Genomic DNA, 23652 nt, shown 5'->3' with positions numbered 1-23652 from the left:
GTGTGAATTGACTTTTATATTTTATTACAAACATACTACATTTGACTTCAATAAATTGCTTCCTTGAAATCTATCCTATTGGTTTTATTTCCACAAAGTAAACATACCAAGGACACAAAATACAAAGCTTATTATTATCCACTAAAAAATAATTTTCCAAATAGAAATGCCACTTATTTTCTTAGATTCTTGTCTTAGCATTAGATAACACATATAAGGAAATAAGACTTGCCTCCCATTCCAAGATTTCTGGTTTTGAACAAAAGGAATTTTTACAGTAGTTGCATTTCAGCTGAATATCACTGGGTGCTACAAACTGGCCATTTGGAGATGACTGCATGCTTAGAGCCTAAAATAAAGAACAAAGTACACTTAGTCTGACAAGTATTTTAGAACTTCTAGCTGTAAGAACTATCAAATGTCTATTACATGCAGAAAGCAAGTTTCTTTGTAAATTACTTCTTTAGTTCACAAAACAGCAATTCTTAATTTTGCCTTTAAAATGCATTGTGTCAAAGAACTGAAATATAGTTCAATGAAAGGATGCTTGCTTAACAAGCACAAGGTCCTAGCTTCAATCCCAGTACTTAAAAAAAAAAAAAAAAAAAAGCAAAAACAAAAACAACCCACTGTTAGCTTTAGGATTGAATTATTTACTGAGAGATTATCTAAATATGAAAAGAAAAAACTATAGCTCAATTATTTCAGCTGAAGAAAATGAGAACAATAAGGTTAGTTTCGCGAGTTCTAAACTGTAAATAAAATCAGGGAAGAGGAGTGAGGAGAGATGGAGGAAGGGACAAGTTAGCAAGGAGATAGAAAAACACACAAAGGTCTCTCCAAGGTTCAAATATTAAGTAACAAATAGTTCACATCACTCCCTTAACTCTCACTCCAAGTTATTATCAAGAAAAACAGCATATATTGCTTTTTAAAAAGGTAATCAATTCTTCAGAGTTAGGTGGGAAATGAATAAAAGCTGGGATTCATACCAGAAATAATTCACAGAATAAGATAGGATATATAAACATACGTGGACTTATAATGGTTTTTTGGTTTTTGTTTTTGTTTGTTTTCTGATTCTTCATTATGATAGGGTCTCCATACAGTCTCTGAGGTCCAGGAACTAGCTATGTAAAACAGAGATCATCCTGTCTCCCGAATACTAGGATTACCACCAACACAAAAGAACTTTTCACCTTCTAATTCATTTTCTTTTCCTTTCTTTTCTATTCCTTTCTTTCATTTTCATATCTTTTCTTCTCGGTGTAGCCCTGGCCGTCCTGGAACCTACTCTTTAGACCACGCTGGCCTCAAACTCAAGAGATCCACTGTCTCTGCCTCCTGAGTGCTGGGATTAAAAGTGTAAGCCACTACCATACAAAGATATTTTCTCTGATTCTCAACCTGAATTACACTGGTATTTAGCTTTCTTTTGAAGTATATCACACATCACATAGATATGTGACACATAACCTTGTGCCTATATGAAGTAGCTAATAAAATTATTCAACAAACACTAGAAGAAGAAACAATCATTTTTAAATACCACACAGTACCATAAAATTAAAGTTTGTTTTAAAAAAATTAACTTAGTGTCTGTATAACATCTATCTTCTGGCTTTCATAGTCTCTGGTGAAAAATCTGGTATAATTCTGATAGGCCTGCCTTTACATGTTACTTGACCTTTTCCCCTTAGTGCTTTTCTATCTTTTTCTATCTTTATTTAGTGCATTTGTTGTTCTGATTATTATGTGTCGGGAGGAATTTCTTTTCTGGTCCAGTCTATTTGGAGTTCTGTAGGCTTCTTATATGTTCATGCACATGACTTTCTTTAGGTTTGGGAAGTTTTCTTCTATAATTTTGTTGAAGATATTTGCTGGCCCTTTAAGTTGAAAATCTTCATTCGCATCTACTCCTATTATCCGTAGGTTTGGTCTTCTCATTGTGTCCTGGATTTCCTGGATGTTTTGAGTTAGGATCTTTTTGCATTTTGTATTTTCTTTGATTGTTGTGCCGATGTTCTCTATGGAATCTTCTGCACCTGAGATTCTCTCTTCCATCTCTTGTATTCTGTTGCTGATGCTCGCATCTATGGTTCCAGATTTCTTTCCTAGGGTTTCTATCTCCAGCGTTGCCTCACTTTGGGTTTTCTTTATTGTGTCTACTTCCCTTTTTAGGTCTTGGATGGTTTTATTCAATCACAGGGCCCCCAATGGAGGAGCTAGAGAAAGTACCCTAGGAGCTAAAGGGAACTGCAACCCTATAGGTGGAACAATATGAACTAACCAGTACCCCAGAGCTCTTGTCTCCAGCTGCATATGTATCAGAAGATGGCCTAGTCGGCCATCACTGGAAAGAGAGGCCCATTGGTCATGGAAACTTTATATGCCCCAGTACAGGGGAACGCCAGGGCCAAAAAGTGGAAGTGGGTGGGTAGGGGAGTGGAGAGGGGGGGGAAGGTATGGGGGACTTTTGGGATAGCATTGGAAATGTAAATGAGGAAAATACCTAATAAAAAATATTTAAAAAGGAAAAAAAAAATCACCCAAAGCCTAGAATTCTTGAGAATTTTGAGAATTTCATTTTGTTTTTTTCCCAATAACTATTTTTTGTTCACTTTACATCAAAATCACAACCCCATACTCTCTTCCCAGTCCCACCCTTATAAGTCTCTCCCCCAATTACTCCCTCACTTTTTCAGAAAAAGGAGAGCCCCCTTGGATAGACCCCACCTAGAGACATCTAGTCCAGCAGGACTAGACACATTCTCCCACACTGAGACCCAACCAGGCAATCCAGGTAGGGGCAGAGACAGAGCTCCTGTTCCACTGGTTTGTGGCCATACATGAAGACCAAGAAGGACATTTGCTACAAATGTATATAGGCCCTAGGGCAAGTCCCTGTATGCTCCCTAGTTGGTGACCAAGTCTCTGTGAGCCCTCAGGGACCCAAGTTACTTGACTCTTTTGAGGTTTAGCCTGTCGGTATGTATTGTAATACTAAGTGCAAACCCCAAGACCTAGTTGCCCCAGAGACAAGAGTCCTCAAGTGACCCAAGTGATGCTATGTGACTGTTGGAGCGACCCTGTTTGAATGTTAACTGCCTTGTCAGCCATAAGTGCTTACTTACAAAGTCTTGGCCTCTGTGGGAAAGCACTAGCCCAGCTGAGTACAAATAGACATAGATCCTGAAGTCAGCCGAGAACAAATAGCTATAAATCTTGTGGATAGTGCCTAGTAACCCTTTCTGTTCTGATCTTCCTGCTGAACTGTTTGACCAGTCAACATCCTGTTCCTGGGAATGGGTGCATTACCCAAACACAAAGCAACCCCCACCCCCACCCCCACCCCCTTCCTGCTCCTATGAGTATATAACCTGTGTGGGAAAAATAAAATTTGTCACCTTGAACAGAAAAAAAAAAAATTAACTATCAGGTGACTAAAATGTTACATGTCTTTTGGGCCATCTGATGCAGCTTCATCTACTCAAAGGACTTTGAGTCACAAACTTGCAAGAGCCATATTGGACTTTTTAACTTCTAAAACTGTGAACTTATAGCAACTTTTGTTTATATAGTAGCTTAAAGAGATAATATTAGTATCTTTTTTTACATATTTATTTTTATGTGTGCTGGTGTTTTGACTGAGGGTGCCAGATCCTGGAAAAGGAATTACAGACAGTTATGAGCTGCCATCAGGGTGCTAGGAATTGAACACAGACCTTCTGAAAGAGAACACTGTGCTCTTAACTACTGATCTCTCCAGCCCTATTACGTTGCTTTTAAAAGGAAAATAACTAACACAGATATAAAGTTCAAATTATACAGCTTGAGAGATAAAAATATTGTCTATTTGTCAACTTTGTCTTATTTGTATATAAATGAGACTACATAAGATTGAATACACACACACACACACACACACACAGAGAACTGTTGGATGAATTAACTCATAAAGCATGGCTTTATGCACTGGTTTGAATCTTTGGGCAATACCCTGAAATTTTCACATACAATAGGTAAACCTACTAGTACTACCTAACTACTGCTTGAGTTCCCTCTAAACTATTCCCTCAGATCAGTCAACCATGCTAAGTTTCAACACTATCTGTAACATTATCCTCTGGAATTATCCATACTCCAACTCTGAAGAACTATGTAAGACAGTTCAGAACATATACCAAATAAATACTATCTCCCTAAAATGGATCCCATCAAGGTCTACTCTAAGACTAATTCCCTTTTTACAAGGTTCATTTCTAATTTGGAAAGTATATATTCTTGGTACTTACAGGCTAAAGACACTTTCATTCATTTATCACAGACCACAGCTATTCAAACTAACAAGAAAAGCACTGAATTAAACCATACTAAAATTCATGTTCCTTCAAGCTCTGTATCACAGTAACAATGTATGAAAGTACAGCCAGGCCTTCTGTGATTCAGGCTATAATCTCTACCCTCTCATCAGGCACTCAACAAATTAAAAGTAACAGAAAAGATAAAGCATATTATACTGATTGTTATCTATGTGCATTTTATGGGGGTAGGGAAAAATAAGCAACAAACCTGAAATTTAGCCACACAACTGGAATTGCAAAAGTTATACAGTTTTCCATCAGGCATTGTGGCTTGGTATTGAGGTAAAGAGTTTCGCTTACAAAAATGGCAAATAATTCCCAAACCTATAAGAGAAAAGATACATACCTGATTTCTTTATAAAGTAAAAGGTTTTCTAAAAATGTTAACTGATTTTTTAAAATTATCCTATTATTTGTAACTTAAGTTATTCAAGATTATTTCCATCTTTAAAAAACACTGCCAGGAGTTTGAGAGATGGCTCAGCAATAAGAACCACAGTTCAGCTGGGCGTGGTGGTGCACACCTTTAATCCCAGCACTTGGGAGGCAGAGGCAGGTGGATTTCTGAGTTTGAGGCCAGCGTGGTCTACAAAGTGAGTTCCAGGATAGCCAGGGCTATACAGAGAAATTCTGTCTCGGAAAAAAACAAAAAAACAAAAAAGAACCACAGTTCAGTTTCCAGCACCCACAGCAGCTAACAAACACCGGTAACTCCATTTCAGGAAGCTCCTTCACCCTCTTCTGACCTCTGTGGGCACTACATACACACAGGTGCAGACACATGTGGGCAAAACACCAAGGCTCATAAAATAAAAATAAATATTCAATAGAAAAGTACTGCCATAAAAAACTAAAAATAGCTGTCAAATTACCTAAAACAAACATAGATACATAAAAATATATTTTAGATATTTTTGGGTGTAATCAGTTAACCTCACTAACTTTTAAAAATTAACAAGTATGGAAATCACCGAAGTTAGGTATGGGAAAACAAAAACAGTTAAAACTATATAAAAATAAGATCAGTTACCTTTGATAAACAAGTATGTCATTAAAGTCTTCAAACTTTCCAAATATCAGAAACTTACTTTGTGATTTTGCATATTTTGTCTTGTGACTGTTCATGCAAGCAGTTGAACAATATGGCTCCATATATCCATTAGGACCTATGCACTGAGTCATATCAAAAAACCTGCACTGTGTTCGGCAACCAGTACAAGTTGTCAGTTTTCCATATTTCTAAAATTTGAACATAAAAAGATAATTTAAAAACACATAAATGTACACATACAATTCAACTAGATCAATTTCATATCTTTTTTTTTGAAACGCAAAGGACAGCTCTCTATGGAGCCTAGGCCAGCCTCAAAACTTAGGACCCCCCTTCCTTAGCCCCACAAGACTTGCAGACACGTGCCATCATACATGGCTCAAAGCATTTGCTATCTATTCAAAGTGACATATTACTCTCTTTTATCTAGATGCAAACTAATTGTGCCACTAACTAGATTAGCTATTAACAGACCAATCATCACCATCTAACCCTCCTTCAAAAAACAAGGATTTTCTACAATGTAGTTTCTACAATGTAGTACCTTCCTTACATGTGTTCAATGATTCTGGCACTATCCACAAGACTGAATCTCAAAGTAACAAGAGCCAGGCAAACACGAGGGCTACTAAATCTCCGGGCCTAGAGGTGGGTTGTGGGTCCTTACTAAGTTAAAGAACTAAATGAAGTTCTAAAGTACTCCAGCTTGGAAAACAAGCTAATGAAGGGAGCTGCACAAAAAGAACCCTGGCCACGGAAATGCCGGTATCTCAGAGAAGGCTCTGGCTGAGAACAGTATGCTCCTGTGTGAGAGACAGAGACATGAGGAAGCTGAGGCTTGACACTAGGCTACATAACGTGACCCCGACTCAAAAAGATACAGCAGCTGCAACAGTAAAAACACTCCAAAACAGAGCATGGGTAAAAGAAATACATATATAGACAGACAGCCTCACTGGCTAAGAAACAATAAAGCATGAAGTCAGAGATCAGAAGTATATTATTCATCTGGGTAAACAATACCAAAAAAAAAAAAAAAAAAAAAAAAGGATTAGGAACACAAGTATTTTCTGACAAATAAAAAACGTAAAATTTTGTGGAACTGAAAAGTCTATTTTTTTAGAGATAACAAAAACACTCATCATCTGTTATAATTTAAGAAAACAAATTTTAATATATTTATACAATTATTATGCTTAAAATACATTTTAATGCTTCAAACTGGATGTGATTTTTTTCATATACACTTGACACCATGGACTCACATAGTATGAGGATATAACTAATTCATACAAGTTGTCATCTGACCTTCACACTCCCACCCAAGGCAATCACACAAACACAGACACAAACACATATATGTATAGGTCGTGTGTGTGTGTGTGTAATTTTTTAAAAATATGTCTTAAATCTCACCAACATTTCTGCTCACCTCAGGCTGCATTAAGAAAGAGTCCTGCATGTGATCCCGAACTTCCTTCAGGAAGCTTGGATGGCTACCTACCTAAAACATTTTAAAAGACTTTTTAAGTACATAAAGAAAAGCAGTTAGACTGAAAAGCAAATGAATTATCTATGAAAGCTGCTTCAATTATTGACTAATTTATAATCTCCTAACATTCAACAATGCATTTTCTGCTCTATGCCTATTGTTAATGGGGAAAAAAATGATACAATGATAAAACATTACCTTAACAGCACAGGAAAGAAAACAGTTTGATTGATTCCCTCTATACACGAGGTTTTAAGAACGAACACCTACTCTTTAATAAGCACTCTAGTTGTTCTCGCCACACATACACCCCCTGTCTCTCCCTCCCTCTCTCAGACACAAGAGAGACTCCACACCCCAGTGGCCTTGGTTGGACGGGAACTTGGTATGCAGAATGAACTAGTCTCAACTCAGAGATCCTACCCTTACTGTACCACCAGAGTGTTGAAATTAAAGGTGTGTACTGTCACAGCATATTAAATAAAGTCAACCATAGGTCAAGAGGTAGAACAAGCAGCCAGTTGGCAGGATGTGAACACAGGATTATTAAGAAACAACCACAGATGGTAAGAGGAAGTCAGAAGCATATGGAGAAACGCACAGGAGGCAGAAGGGAGGGACACTAAGTTTGTAGGAGATTTTTTTTTTGAGACAGCCTGACAGGACTGCTTCTGGGCAAAGGCTGAAGAAGAATGTCAGCCGGGTGCTTCCTCTGCTTCCCTGAGCTAGCAGGCTTTTCTCAGCATCTGGCACCCCAGTCTTCATTGGTAAAATCAATTGGTAAAAACAGTAAAGATTTTGTTAAAAAACACAACAGTGTACCACCACATCCAGCCTGGCCTTTGATGTTTTTAATCACATGTAGAATGTGTGGAGGTCAGAGGACAGCCTTGGGAATCAGTTCTGATTTTTACCTCATTTAAGACAGGGTCTCAGCCGGGCGTGGTGGCGCACGCCTTTAATCCCAGCACTTGGGAGGCAGAGGCAGGCAGATTTCTGAGTTTGAGGCCAGCCTGTTCTACAAAGTGAGTTCCATGACAACCAGGACTACACAGAGAAACCCTGTCTCAAAAAAACCAAGAAAAAAAAAAAAAAAGACACGGTCTCCTGATTGTCAAGTGTATGACAGAAATCTGGACCATAGGCTTCCAGGATCCTCAACACACACTAAATAAATAGATATAGATAGATAGATAGAGGATGGGTGGATGGATGGATGGATGGAAATATAGAAAGAAAAAGAGATGTGGCCACAACCCAGTGGAACAGCATCTGCCTAGCATGTGTGAGGCCCTAGGTACTGAAGGGGGGGGGGGGGCAAAATCAAACAAAAAAAATCTTTTGCTAAATTAACAAAAGACACAAAGGCTGGGGAAATAAACTCCTCCATACATAAACCTGAGGTCTTGGGCTCCACCCTACTACCTACACTAAAATAAATAAATAAAAGCCAGGCATACTTGTAACACAACCTAGTAGTTCCCCGGGCCTTGCTCACTGGTCAGGCAGTCTAGAAAATTCGGTGAGCTCCAAGTCAGTAAGATATTATATTTCAAAACATAGGTATAGACATATACCAAGTGGCCAGCACCTAAAGAAAGACACCCCAAGGCTGACCTCTGGCCTACACACATGCACACATGAGCCCATACCCAAACATGTATGCAGATATACACCAAAATGGACAGAAAAAACACTATACCTAAATGACATTAATGTTTTGGAAAAAAGTACAAGTGGTAGGAAAAGTTGTACAAAACAAGTTCAACCTAGATGAAATGACAATTTCCCAAAACAGACACAAAACTGCCCAGAATGTGTCAAGAGAATTCTATTAAAAAGATTTAACCAATCAATCAATGAGAACTCCCCACCACTGGCATGATGTAACCCTGGCACACAGAAGTCTGAGAACATAACAAGACTCTATTTCAAGACCAAAGCAAATTTTCATCAAAGAAAAGCCCAAGAATAGACAGTTTCATTAATAAATTCTATAAAACATGCACTCTCAATCTTTTCCAAAAAGCGGATGAGACATTTTAACCCACCTTTCCACCAGCCTGCACTACCCTCACTAAAAAATATAACAGCAAAAGAAAATCAGAGTAGACATAAGCTTAGTTACAAGTGTGTAGTGAAGATCAAATGGGATTTATTCCTATAAAGAACATTCAAAAAAGGAAATCAATCTACATGCTAACAATGAAGTTTTTCTAATTATCTCAAAGGAACAGAAACAGCATTAAGCCAAATTCAATACGCTTTTATGATAAAAAAGACCCAATACACTTAATATTAAAAAAAAAAAAAACTACTACCTGAACCTTACAATGGCTATATGAACTACCAAAAGTACTGAATTGGTGAAAAACAAAAAGCTTTCCTGTGGGATCATGAATATTTCCTGGTTATTTTCATCTTTCCATTAGACGTAACATTAAGCTCTGTCAATTGCAATTGGCAAACAAAAAAACACATATTAGAAAAGAATAAGTAAAACTCTAATTCACAGGTAGATGAAATGACTAAAAATTCAGAAAAATCCCAAGACATTAACAGTAAAATTAGAGGTAATAAATGCTTTCAGCAAAGCTGAAGGTCACAGAGGACAATAAGTCACCATGCTCCTGTACATGGCCATGTGCAGTCTCAAAAGGAAATCAATGTGTCAAGAAATAAGTCCAAGACTAAACATGTAGGAATAATAACCAAAGAAATGAAGACCTACACAGTGAAAACTACAAGACTACTCAAGAAACAGGCTTAAGTAAATGCAAACACAGATGTTTATAAATAAGAAGGCTTAATATTGTCAAAATGCCAACACTAAACAAAGCCACATGTAGATTCTATGCCACCATATCAAAGTTCTATTTCTGCAAACTTGAAAAGCAGCTTCTCAAATTCATATGAAATTAGAATGGGACCAAGATATCCAAACAATCAAGAACTGCACTGAGAATAGCTACACAAAATTGTTTCCTGACTTTAAAATACTATACTCAGGATAGATATGTAGCTCAGTGGTTCAATACCTAGTACCAAAAACAAAACAAACAAAAACATAGGCAAGAAAAACACCATAGCAAAGCAGTAAAGCAGGTCCTTAAGACATAAGTCACACACTTGCTCTCTCACAAAGATTAGCATCTTCTCTACTGCAGACAATAAAGACAGGAAAGTCACACAAGTAATTCCAACAGGGAACATACTTAATGATGGGTAGAACCGTATGTCAACATCTACCAAATGATTCCAAAGCCAACATCAAATTATTTTTTGAGGGTGTGTCTTACCATGGATACTCCTCAAACAACCCTCCTGCTTCAACCTCCCAACTACTGAGATTATAGATACCTATTATCCCCAAATATGGGAGTAACAAAATATTCTGTTATTCATCATTCACTATTTTGTAACAGCAAAAGACAGGTCATAGCTTAAAATGCCATCAACAACAAAGCTACTACAATACAGGCTTGTACTGTCTCTTATATATTCAATCTCCCAACATTATAGAAGGAATTATAGAAGACATCCTGATTTACTGGTTAAAGAACATTGCCGCTATAGCCAATTAAGATTAACAGCACAGAACTGAGCATGGAATGAAGAGAGACAGAAGCACACTGTTATACATACTATACTTCCAGCATACAAATATACTGAATGAAAATAACCTAAAAGCATAGAAATGAAAGATAATTAAAACGCAATAAACAATGGAGGGATGGTGATGTATGCCTACAATCACAGTACTTGAGTGGCTGAGGCAGGAGTTCAAGTTCAGGGCAACCTGGGCTACAAAGAGGTTCTGTCACAAAACAGAACAAAACAAAAGACAATGTAGTAAGACTATTTTTGCTTTTATTATTATAGACTGAACTGTGTGTGCTCCCTTCAACCCAATTCCTACTTTGAAACTCTAGCCTCCAATTCAATTGTTATATGAAGACAAGTTCTTTTAGAGGCAATTAAGGTTAAAGAAGGTCATGAGGGTGGGGCTTTACGAGAAGAGGCAAATGTCATATACTAACAAGGCAAAAAGAGACAGCTGTAGGAAGCAGGGAGAAGAGAAGAGCAGAGACCTATACTTGGACTTTCACCCTCTAGAACTATGAAAATGTCAATCACTATTGTTTAAGTCATATATATATGATATATGGCAGCTCTAAAGAACTAATTAATACTAATCTAACCATCCATGCTTCAATTTGATTTTTAATAATGGATTCATAAAATTATGATGAAATAGACTATGCTACCATAAAGGCTCAGGTATTTTTTTAAATTAATTTAATTACTTTTATTTTAATTGTATTAAGTGTTTGAAGGTGTCAGATTCCCTGGAACTGGAGTTGCAGACAGTTATCAGCTACCATGTGGTTGCTGGGAATTGAACTCAGGACCTCTAGAAGAGCAGCCACTGCTCTTAACCACTAGGCCATCTCTCCAGCCCCTATGCTACCATAAAGATTGAGAAGGATCTATCCAGGTATTGATAGGGGATGAATTAAGAGACATATAAAACAATATACACATTAAGATACCCTCTTTTTAAAACTAAAGGAAACGTAACAATGGAGTTAGATATTTTTTTCAAAAAGAATACAGAACAAAACTGTAGACTAAAAAGTACTACTTACAAATAATGCATAAGAGTCAAGGAGAAAACAAAATAGCAGCTAAACGAAAGCTCATCTTATAATGCATGTTACTTCTAAATGTATTTTCAAACTCAAATGAGACCTAAAACTAGAAATTAATCTTCCAGCTCAAACAGGAAGGTAACCATTCTGAACCCAAGCCCTGACAGTTTGAAAATCCCTCTCCAACTCCCCAGAGAAAATTCAAGAGAAACCTCATTAGTAACATTTACTATCACAGGTATAATTACTAGCTCATTTCCAACAATCTATACACATATTTCCTACACATACAATCCATATCCTACACAACAATCTATACATATTTCATTTGAAGACAACCATAAAATTAACTGGGATTCCAAGATAAATGTAATTAAACCCTCCTACATTAGCACTACTACAATGCTTCCAAGTCTGCCCAAAAGAATACCTCGTTGGTTTGGTTTTTAGCACATAAATTACCTGTTTGTATTCAGTGACACAACTCTGACAACAAAATCTCTTCTGCTGACCATCAACCACCAGAACATTATTCCCAGCACCTTTACTGGGCAAATATTCTCCGCACTGCTCACAGCAATTCATTATCAGACCATTGGCCATTCGGTATCTGTTAAAGCAGTGGTCACTGCACAGCTTATGAGTCATGTTTTTAAAACTAACTTCATGGCGAATCTAAAAGAAAAACAGTCAGAATTTTTATGAGTTTATCTGTTTTCAAGTAGCTAAAAACGTAATTCAACAGGAACAAAGACACTACACCCCCCAAGAAGACTAATTTGAGGAAAAGAAAAAAATCGAAATATATTTCTGTCTTTGAACTGTTTATATATGAAAGAATATATGCACACATGCCTGTTACTGAAAAAGAATGAACAACCATAGTAATTATTACTATAAACCTCTTTAAAGATAAAATGGCAGAAAATCTACCATGTGTTATATCTGTAGACAACAAAAGAAATGACAAAGTACCCTGCACTGGCAAGGAAGAGAAAAAGACAACACTACAATCAATTCAAACAAGGTAAAGTATATATTGCTTTAACATCACAGTTAATAATGTAAATTTTTGAACATGCTTCCACTTCTTTTTGCCTGCAAGTGTTTTGTCTTTCTTGTATAGTCAGTCTATTTGTATAAATAAACATATTATTAGACCAATAAAAAAGAAAAAGCAAGCCGGGTGTGGTGGCGCACGCCTTTGATCCTAGGCAGAGGCAGGCAGATTTCTGAGTTTGAGGCCAGCCTGGTCTACAAAGTGAGTTCCAGAACAGCCAGGGCTATACAGAGAAACCCTGTCTCGAAAAACAAAAAACAAAAAACAACAACCAAAAAGAGCAATCATAATACTACTTACTCTTTTGGGTGAATTATACAATTCTAGTCTTATGAATCCTAGTCTTGCATATCATCATTCTGAGAATACATGCATCAATATAGAGTACAGGAAAACTGTTAAAATCTGAACTCTTTTCTCATACAAGTAAATGAAAAGTACAGAAGTACAAACCTCAGTTAATTTGCCACAGATTGTGCATCTTGATTTATTTAGAGCTCCTTTAGCAGGACTCTGTTTGTCCTCATAGAGAGACAAACAAGATGTACTACAAAATTCTTGGAAGGACTCACTTGAGTCCACTTGAGCAACAATGGTTCCCTTCATTGTAGTTATATCTCTGAAAAACAAGAGGTACAACTTAAAGCTCCATTTCATAAGAAACCAAAAATAAAGGTTATAACTGATATTTTAACCACAGATTAGATCATGGAAATCAAACACCATTTTTAGATCCAGGAAATCACTTTTAGTATAAAATATGAACTCTCAGAAAAGATTAAAAGTCAAAATTAATTTATCTTCAAATACATTAACATGGCTTTCAGATATTGGAAACATTAAAATAAAATTTCTATAACAACATGGAATAAAAGAATAATTATTTATTTAAACTGACACTGCCTGTTCAATTCCCCTTCCCAACTGATTAATAGGTAAACGAGATTACTACACAAAATAGTCTACTTAAATGCACCACTTGCCAAGCATGGTGGCTCATATCTATAATCTGAACACTCAGAAGGTGGAGGTTTGAAAAGACATTAAAATCTATTATCAAAGAAATAGTTTTACTTTTCCAGTAACCTAATACTTAAAAGGATCTCAGAGTTCAAGGTCTCAGTATACAGCCAACCTAGATTACATGAGATTATGTTTTAACATAAATGTGTGAATATATGGATGAATGAATGAGCAAACAAATAAATAGAAGGGGGTCATGTACCTGTAATTCCAGCCCTTGGGAGAAGTAATAGGGCTACTACAGGTTTGCAGCCAGGATAACTTATATAAAGTTCTAAGATAAGAGCCAACCCATCCCCCCCAAAAATCTAAATAATCATGATAGTGTTGACATTTCTTTAAAAGAACTAAACTTCTAAACTCTCTATTACAGTATTTAAAACCACCTAAACACTATAGAACAATTGTTTTTGTGCTTAGATTTACTACAAGAATAAAGCACTAACTCCTTCCCAGAGGTCGAACGGCTAAAACCAGCTTCAGACTTAGGCTGCTCCAAGAGAGTACAGAATATTCATCTATATTTGCTTGTGAAAACAGCCCCCCCCCAAAAAAGGGCAGAAGCTGTAGTTCCAAGACTACAAAAAAAGATATCTGGGTTATGAAACTATAAGCCTTTGATAATATTCAACACAAAAATACCCAAAACCCAAAGCTTTACCCACTCAAAATAACCACATTCCAAAGATATCGTAAAATGTGGCTTATTATAATACAGAATGAACCATATATGCATTCTGTATCTCATATATATATGTGTATATATATATATATATATATATATATACACACACACACACATATATATAAAAAACTGTCTAGCATTAAGCTACATTCTTATATTTAATAATGAATTTAGTAGTAGAGTGCCTCTGTGAGGTGAGGCTCTAGACTTGCTCCCTAACACTGTAAAAACAAAAAAATATAAAACAGTGTAAATATTTACATTTTTCCAAATTTAAGGGATCCATTGGAAATGACATTCAAAATAACTACAAGCACCTAAGACAATCAGACCTGACCATACCAAATACGAAGCCCCATCTATAACCAACTTAGACTTGGGCTGCAAAGATTCAAAGTTGCTAACTGTTTTAAAACATGAATTCATCACCCAAAAAAAAAATTCTAAAAACTTTTATGATCAATATTCAATGACATGGAATTGTGTGAAAGGTTAATCTTACTTTTTACACATAACACAGAGTTTCTTTGGAGCAGGCTTATGGGAGAAAGAAGAAAGGCAGGTGGTTGAACAGAAGAGGTGAGCTGATCCTTTGCGTTGGTAAGCTGTCTGCCCCTTCTGTAGAGGTTTTTTGCAGTTTGCACAAGTGACTTTAACTGGTTTAGTGGGTTGTTGGTTCGAGGGCTGGAATATCTGTTTAGGAAGTGAGGCCACTGGTGATAAAGAATCCACCCCTTGTTGTTTCTGGTTACGAGGAAATGATGCTGACTGGGAGATCCAAGAATCTTAAAAACAAAATATATAGAAAAGAATAATCAAATAGGTATTTAAAGACACTGAAACCTATTATCAAAGAAATAGTTTTACTCATGCCTGAAAAACTCAAGCAGAAGGACTGCCAAGAATTTAAGACCATCCTGAGCTCTGAAGTAAGAAACCTGTCTCAAATGTTAATGAAGTAGCAACTTTGCAGAAAAAAACTGTTTGGAAGTAAGATTGCTTTCTATAAACAATATATTGTAGTCTTAAAAACAGCAAGAGAAGACTGGAGCGATGGCTGCTTTTCCAAAGGTCCTGATTTCAAATCCCAGCAACCACATGGTGGCTCACAACCATCTATAATGAGATCTGGCGCCCTCTTCTGGTGTGTCTGAAGACAGCTACAGTGTAGTTACATATAATAAATAAATAAATCTTTAAAAAAAAAAAAAAAACAGCAAGAGAGGGGCTGGAGAGATGGCTCAGAAGTTAAGAACACTGGCTGCTCTTCCAAAGATCCTGAGCTAAATTCCCAGCAACTGCATGGTGGCTCACAACCATCTGTAATGAGATCTGATGCCCTCTTCTGGCGTGCCGGTGAACATGCAGGCAGAATGCTGTATACATAATTAATTAGTTAATTAATTAATTTTTTTAAAAAACAGCGAGAGTATATAATGTCTTATTAGTTTGATTTAGCCATTCTACCATGTATATATATTTCTAATCAACTTTTTCTCCAAGATAAAAACATATTATTTCTGTTTGTCAGTTAAACACACACACACACACACACACACACACACACACACACACACTGGCTCTGAAAGATTGCTCAGATGTTAACTATTTGGCTGCACAAGTATGAGGATCTGAATTCAGTCCCCAGAACTCACGTTTTTTCATTTTGTTTTCTCTTAAAAGCAAGCCAAGTATGGTACACACACTCATAACCCCAAAACTGACGAGGCAGAGACAGATCCTCAGGGCTCACTGACCAGCCAGCTCTAGGCAAATGAGAAGACCTTGTCTCAAGGAATAAGATAGACAGTGCTTGTGGAACAATACTCAAGATTACCCTCTGACCCCACAGCAATGCACATGTACCTTACACAAATACCCAAGCACATACCACGAACACAAACAAATTTAGAGGAATAGTTTGTATTATACTACCTCTAAGATTGATATGCTACTATTAAAAAATGTGTTTCACTCTTCTCTAAACTAGAAATAGCATAGAATATTAAGTGTGCTAATACTGTAACAAACCACAGTGATGGGCATACGGGAAGCATTAAAAATGTCACAGGCATGAAACAGGTAGTGTAAATGTATTTACAAGGAACACATATATCAACATATGGGTAAGCCCAAGGCATGGTGGCACATGCCTTTAATCCCAGCATTTAAGAAACAGAAGCAGTGCCAGGCAGTGGTGGCACAAGCCTTTAATCCCAACACTCGGGAGGAAGAGGCAGGCGGATTTCTGAGTTCAAGGCCAGCCTGGTCTACAAAGTGAGTTCCAGGACAGCCAGGGCTATTCAGAGAATCCCTGTCTCAAAAAAAAAAAAAAAAGGGAAAAAAAAAAAAAAAAAGAAACAGAAGCAGTGAGTTTGAGGCCAGCCTAGTCTACTCCAAGACAGCCAGAACTTGTTACACAGAGAAACCCTGTCTCTAAAAAAAAAAAAAAAACAAACAAAAAAATAAGATACTAGGGCCTTGAACAAATACAACATGTTTGAGAAGACATAAAACTATTTCCAAACATCTTTTTTAATTTTTTTCTATTATATCTATTGTTTGACTCTGCATATGCGCATGCCATAATCCAAAAATGTCTTTTTCAGAAAAGCTTTCCAGGGGAGGTGAGAGGGAGGGGCTGGGAAGGAAGGAGAGGGGAGGCTTTGATTGGGATATATAAAGTAAATAAATAACAATTTTTAAAAAAAAGGTTTCCAGAGAAAACCTTTCTGGAAGGTCAAATAAAGAAAGCTTTCCAGTGGTGGCACATGCCTTTAATCCTAGCAGTAGGGAGACAGAGACAGATGAATCTCTTGAATTCAAGGCCAGCATGGTACAGAGTGAGTTTCAGGACAGCTAAGACTACCTACACAGAGAAACCCGGTTTCAAAAATAAATAAAAAATTAGCTTAATGCCTGAAGAATAAATAATATAGACTTTCTTTATATATCAGCTCTTACATCTCTTACATTTCCCCTTCTTACAGGTTTTCTCTCCCACAATATTTAAGAACATTTTTGGAATAGGTAGAATGGTAATTAATCATTTTTCTAAACCCTCAGCTTTATATAAAAAGATAATAAAACTACAGTAACATTTTTCCAAATAACACCAGTAGAAGAATTGGTATAAATAGCAAGATTTTATAACTTTCTTTTTTGAGTCAAGATAGCCTCAAATTCTCTATGTACCTGAGTATAACTCTGGGTTACTGATGGCTCTTGAGTTTAATTCCCAAATGCTAGGATTACAGATTAGCACCACAATGCTGATATAAGTTTTCTAACTCTTAATCTATTCTCTACTACAAAAAAAAAAAAAAAAAAAAAAAAAAAAAACAGCCTAAAAATATAAGAGCTAATTAAAAACTGTATCAGTCTAACTGCATTTTAGGTTTTCAGAGAGGGATTGGTTTGGGCTTTTTGTTGTTGTTCTCGTGTTTTTTAACAACTTGCAGAAGTCAGCTCTAATACTGGGAGACAGCTCTCCTCTTCCACCATATGAATTCCAGGGATGAGCCTCAAGTGACAAGGGCATTTATTCATTGACCTATTTTGCCAGCTTCTACATTGTTCTTACTTAAGTGAATTTTACATTCCTTTACATAATAAATAAGCAGTATGAGTAGTACATAATTTTTATGGCCCATCAATATTACTAAAGAAATAAAACTAAAAAAATGCATATATTAAAAATAATTACATTTAAAAAACCAGAACTAAGAGAATCATGGTGGTGCACGCCTTTAATCCCAGCACTCCGGAGGCAGAGGCAGGAGGATCTCTAAGTTCGAGGCCAGCCTGGTCTACAGAGTGAGTTCCAGGACAGCCAGGCTACACAGAGAAACCCTGTCTCGAACCCTCCCCCGGAAAAAAAAAAAGAAAAAGAAAGAAAAAAAGAGAGAGAGAATCAAGAACTTTGATTAAAAAATAAATAAATAAATAAAAGAACTTTGATATCACATAAACTTGACATAGTCAAACTTTAGAAACTACTGTAGAGGCTGGAGGGATAGCTCAGCAGTCAAGAACAGTTGGTACGCTTCTTGGACTGAAGTTCAGTACCCAACACCCATGTCAGACAGCTCACAACTACCTTTCACTTCCCTTCCACTTCAGCTGTGAAAGATCCAATGTCCCCTCTATCCTCTACAGGCACTTGTACATGTCCATGCACATAACAGACAGGCACATAAGGCATAAGTAAAAATAAAATCTTTTAGAAAGAAAAAACTGTTAGGTATTTAAAGGAATGGTATAGAGATTTCAAAACCGTATCTACATGATGTTCTCAGAATTATAGATATTATCAATTATTTTTTAGACAGGGTCTCACTATGTGACCCTAGCTGAAGTGATTGGTTCTTCCTAATGGTAACAATTAATGCTATCTGCTTTTTCATATTAATATTGTTAATATACTTATAATGATTAAAAAACAGCTATTCTAAAACTAACATTGAGGACAAACTAACTCTGACCACATTTATATCAACTAATAAAAAGCTACAATGAAAAACGTACTAATATATACCTGGTAGTAGCATACATTGGTAAAACTGTTCTGAAAAAACATATGGCAATATATGTCATAAGTCAAAATGCTCAATCTGGGCATATGGCTCAGTAGTGTCTGTATAGCAAGCTGATCCTGAACACTGCAAAAACCTAAGCATGAGGAAGTGAGATGGCTCAGCAGGTTAAGGGCACTTGTCAACAAGCCCCAGGACCTACAAGACAGGAGAGAACCTGACTCCTGCAGGGCTTTGTCTGTGTCCAGGGTAGCTTTATGTAAACTTGACACAACCTGGAGTTATTTGAGAAAAGAGACCCTCAATGGAGAAAATGCCTCCATAAGATCTGTCTACAGGCTAGCCTTAACTACTGACCAATATGGGAGAGCCCAGCCTATTTTGTGAGTGGTGCCATCCTTGGGCAAGCAGTTCTGGGCTACTGAAAGGCAGGTTGAACGAGCCAGGAGAGAGTAAGCCAATAAGCAACCTACTGCATGGCCTCCACAGCAGCTTCTGCCTCCACATTCTAGGCTTAGGTTTCTGTCCTTCTATTCAATACAAAATGGTCAGGACATGTAGGCTGAAATAAACCATTTCCTCCTGTTACTACTTTTTGTCTTGGTGTTTTATCACAGAAATATAAAAGTAATCAAGACAGCATGTATGCAAATACATATTTTTTTATTTTTTTCCTGAATCTGTCAGGAAGGAGAAAAGTAAAAAAAAAAAATTATATATATATATAATTATATAGGCATGGTGGGATGCAGGCCTGTAATCCACTCAGAAGGTAAAAGCAAAAAGATTGGTAATTCAAGGTCATTGTTAGTTACATGCTGAACCTAACTAAGTATGGGCTATATAAAACTCTGTCTCAAAAATAAATAAATAAATAAATAAATAAATAAATAACAAAGATCTGGGTAAGCACTCTACATGGAAGAATAAGAACCAGAATTTCATCACCTAGAATACACATTTAAAAAAACAGAAATGGGGCAGTGGTGGCGCACTCCTTTAGTCCCACCATTTGGCACTTGGGAGGCAGAGGCAGGCAGATTTCTGAGTTTAAGGCCAGTCTGGTCTACAGAGTAAGTGAGTTCCAGGACAGCCAGGGCTATACAGAGAAACCCTGTCTCGAAAAATCTCAAAAAATCTAAAAAAAAAAAAAAAAACCAGGTACAGTGAGGTGCATCGTAATCCCAGCACTGAGGTGTACACAGGAAGATCCTAGTGCTTGCTGGCCAGAGAGCCAAGTCAAATCCACTGGCTTCATTTAGAAACCCTACCTAAAAATAAAGAAGTGGTTGAGGAATATAGCCAACAGTGAGCACTGGCCTGTACATGCACATGTATGTAAGAATGCACCCAAAAGGCTCATAGGTTTGAATGCTTAGTCACCAGGAAGTGGCACTACTAGAGAAGGATTAGAAAAAGTAGTTAAGTGTGGCCCTGCTGGAGTAGGTGTGGCCCTGCTGGAGTAAGTATGTCACTAGGGAGGCTTTGAGGTTTCAAAAGTGCACAAAGTCCAGTCTCTCTGTGTCTACGGATTAGGCAAAACATCCATAAAATAATAAAGTAAATCTAAATAATTTATTTTTAAAAACAAAAAACTATAGTATGTTTCAACTAGGTTAAATTAAAAGAAACAGAAACAGGACTTAAAGATAACTATACACAGCATTGATGAACATATTCAATTAATAAAAATAAGGGATATTGACCCTTATTCTTTTTTTAGTTATTTTTATTTTTTTATTTTTAATTTTATGTGCATTGGTGTTCTGCCTGTATTTATATTTGTATAAGGGTGTCAGATACCCTAAAATTGGAGTTGCAGATAATTGTGAACTGCCATGTAGGTGCTGGGAACTGAATCAGGGTCCTCTGGAAGACAGCCATCTCTCTAGCCCCTGATGCTCATTCTTTCTTAATTATGCATTTTGCAAACGTTCTTCACTCATCAGATACTAATGTTGAAGTAAATAAACAAAAATAACAGGCTGGAAATATGGGTTACAGGTTAAAAGTAATTGGCTGCACTTTCAGAGGACTCATGTTCAATTAATTCCCAGCACCTACATGGAGGCTCATAGCCATCTATAATTCCAGTTCCAGGGGGTTCTGGCCTCCTCAAGCTCATGGTGTGGATACATACACAGGCGAATTTTCATACACATTAAACTGATTTTTTAAAACTCATATATATCAAAGAGCACATCACCTACATTTTAGTTATCCCAAATTAATTTTACACAATTCCTAAGTGTTAAACGTTAATAATAAGGATTGGAGAGATGGCTCAGCAGTTAAGAGCACTGACTGCTCTTCCGAAGATCCTGAGTTCAAATCCCAGCAACCACATGGTGACTCACAATCATTCGCAATGAGATCTGATGCTCTCTTCTAGTGTGTCTGAAGACAGCTACAGTGTACTTAGATATTATAATAATAATAAAGTTTCTAATGAGACTAAATAATGAAGTGAAGATAAACACATAGAAATTGAGGTAGAAAGACATAACTTCATGCAGAAAAGAACAACATACAGTTATTTATGAAAAGACCAGTTTTGTATGTTGATTTGAGAGCCCTTTTTGAGACAGTGTCTCACTGTAGTGTAAGATGCCCTCAAATGTGCTTTGTAGCAGAGGATAGCTTTGAATTCCTGATCCTTCTGCCTTCATCTCTCAAGGGCTGAAACTACAGGCATGTGCCACTACAACCAGCTAAGGCCAGTTATTATAATATTTATATTTTAATATTTTTCAAAGAGCAAAGCAGCTCACAAAGAGGGGCCTTCCAATAGTAAAGAAATATTCCAACTTAGCCAGGCAGTGGTCAGGCCTGCCTTTAGTTCCAGCACTTGAGAGGCAGAGGGAGACAGAAGCTGGCAGATCTCTGAGTTTGAGGTCAACCTGGTGTACAGAGTGAGTTCCAGCAAAACCATGGATGCAGAGAAACCCTGACTCAGAAAAATTTAAAAAACAAGAAAGAAAGAGAGAGGAGGGGAGGGGAGGGGAGGGGAGGGGAGGGGAGGGGAGGGGAGGGGAGGGGAGGAACCAACTTTGATAAATAATAAATGAAGAGCTTATTAAAAACACTGGAAAACAAAATAAAAAACACTAAATGAGCAATCAAAACAAACACAAGATATGTGTGCTGCCACAGGCCTTTAATCCCAGAGGAAAGTAAATCTCTGAGTCCAAGGTCACCCTGGATTAGGCACCAAGTTCCAGGCCAGTCAATGCTACAGAGTGAGACCCTATCTCAAAGAACAAAGATGGTAACAAGCACAAAGCACAAGGTCTCAAAGTCATCGACTTGAATAGAGTTATGCTGTACCGGGTACAGTTTTTGCATGTCAATCATTCCTTAGAATAATTTAAAAATGAAAACTGTGTTTTGCTTTCTTCAAAAGATAGGAAATAAAAAAAAAAACCTTAAGTCAATTCTTTAATAAAAACATGAAAAAAATAAGGGAATAAGTAGAATTTATTGTACAATGTTTTTAAGTATGTTATTAATCTTTTTGTTCTAATTTACATGATATTAATATTAGCAAAAAGCAATCTATAAAATATGCTAAATTTATACAGTATTTTTAATTCATTAAACAAAATTATACTGCTAATATTCTACTTCACAAATACTATACACAACAAATTCAAACTTTAATATTAACAAAATTAAAACATTTTCTATAGACACCAAACAACAGTTTTATTTCAATGAAAAAGGTATCCAACAAAATATTAAATTCATTTTTATGAAGTAAAATATGACTTCTTACCAGGATTGTGATGAGGTGCAGACTCTCCATTCTGAAATACATCTCCTGCAACATTCATCCTACCAGGATTAAAAGGTCCAACTCCAGCCTTGGTCTGTGACGTTAGAGATGGGGTGTACGTTTGTATATTCACACCAAAGTTACTGGACTGAAGTCCGTTGGAGCCATCTCCCAGGCTGGTGTTGTGCAGTGATGTGACATGAGTAATCATTAAGTTCATATCTCTCCCATCAGTACTTTCTAGCTGGCCATCACTCACAGAGCTTACGCCTGTTTCTAAGGTTGTAACATTAGCAATCTGAATCTCCGAGTCTGGCTCTGTGGTAATACCACTGTTACTCACTCCTGCGTTTACTTTACTTCTTGAAAAAGTGGAACTGGAGAAATCCACATCATTAGTTCTGTTTTTAGTTTCAGAAGGTCTCCTTTCAATAAAATTTGAGGAACTCTTCTCTTGTCCTTGATTTGTTTCCATGTCCTCTTCATCATCAATAACAATTGTCTCGCTTACACTGCCCTTTTGCGGGGCCAACTCTTTCGATGAAGGAAGAATTTTGGGATCGTTTCCTTGTAGTTCTTCATTTTTTGAAGATGTAAATGTTATGGGTCTTTGATCAGCAACCAAAGGTGCAGAAGATGGAGGAGGTTGTACAGGTTCAATAAAAACAACGTCATCATCATCTTCTACTGATGAGTTCTGAAACTTACTAGATCTAGACACTAAAGGATTAGGTGGGCCACTAAATGAATTTCCTACGTTCGTGAGACTAGTTGCCATGGCTGTACTTCCTAATAAGACAGGAGTTTGATCAGTCAGTTCTAACGTTCCCACTGAACTTGTGTCCATGCCAAAGAACCTGTTCAGGGAAACAAAAGAACATAAACCTGAGTATGTGACTTTATTTTTAAAGGCGATTTTCAGTAATCGTGCGTACCACACTTCTACTACCACTTTCTAGAGATACACGATTTACTCCGTAAAGTTGCCCAAAATGTAAATAGTTAAGTGTCAACT

The 23652-nt window shown here is 36.8% G+C and overlaps 1 protein-coding gene across 7 annotated transcripts in view; it reads right to left on the bottom strand.

The window, feature by feature from the left end:
* Zmym2 (zinc finger, MYM-type 2) overlaps positions 1 to 23652 on the bottom strand; it is a 75830-nt gene that overhangs the window by 36169 nt on the left and 16009 nt on the right. For 6 of the 7 annotated variants that reach the window (XM_011245220.3, NM_029498.4, XM_011245221.3 and 3 more), the window contains exons 3-10: positions 22638 to 23494; positions 14830 to 15112; positions 13073 to 13238; positions 12022 to 12234; positions 6848 to 6919; positions 5453 to 5603; positions 4573 to 4688; positions 233 to 349 (exon numbers count right to left, since the gene is read on the bottom strand). In XM_011245220.3, the coding sequence (XP_011243522.1) occupies positions 233 to 349; positions 4573 to 4688; positions 5453 to 5603; positions 6848 to 6919; positions 12022 to 12234; positions 13073 to 13238; positions 14830 to 15112; positions 22638 to 23484 (1965 nt within the window). In that variant the 5' untranslated portion in view covers positions 23485 to 23494. Of the gene's footprint in view, positions 1 to 232; positions 350 to 4572; positions 4689 to 5452; positions 5604 to 6847; positions 6920 to 12021; positions 12235 to 13072; positions 13239 to 14829; positions 15113 to 22321; positions 23495 to 23652 lie in introns of those variants that run through there. The other variant, NM_177627.3, reaches the window with a different exon arrangement.

Source organism: Mus musculus, chromosome 14 (assembly GCF_000001635.26).
Source record: "Mus musculus strain C57BL/6J chromosome 14, GRCm38.p6 C57BL/6J".
NCBI lineage: Eukaryota > Metazoa > Chordata > Mammalia > Rodentia > Muridae > Mus > Mus musculus.
Note: the sequence above shows the minus strand (reverse complement) of the source record. Positions and strands in the feature narration are given on the sequence as shown.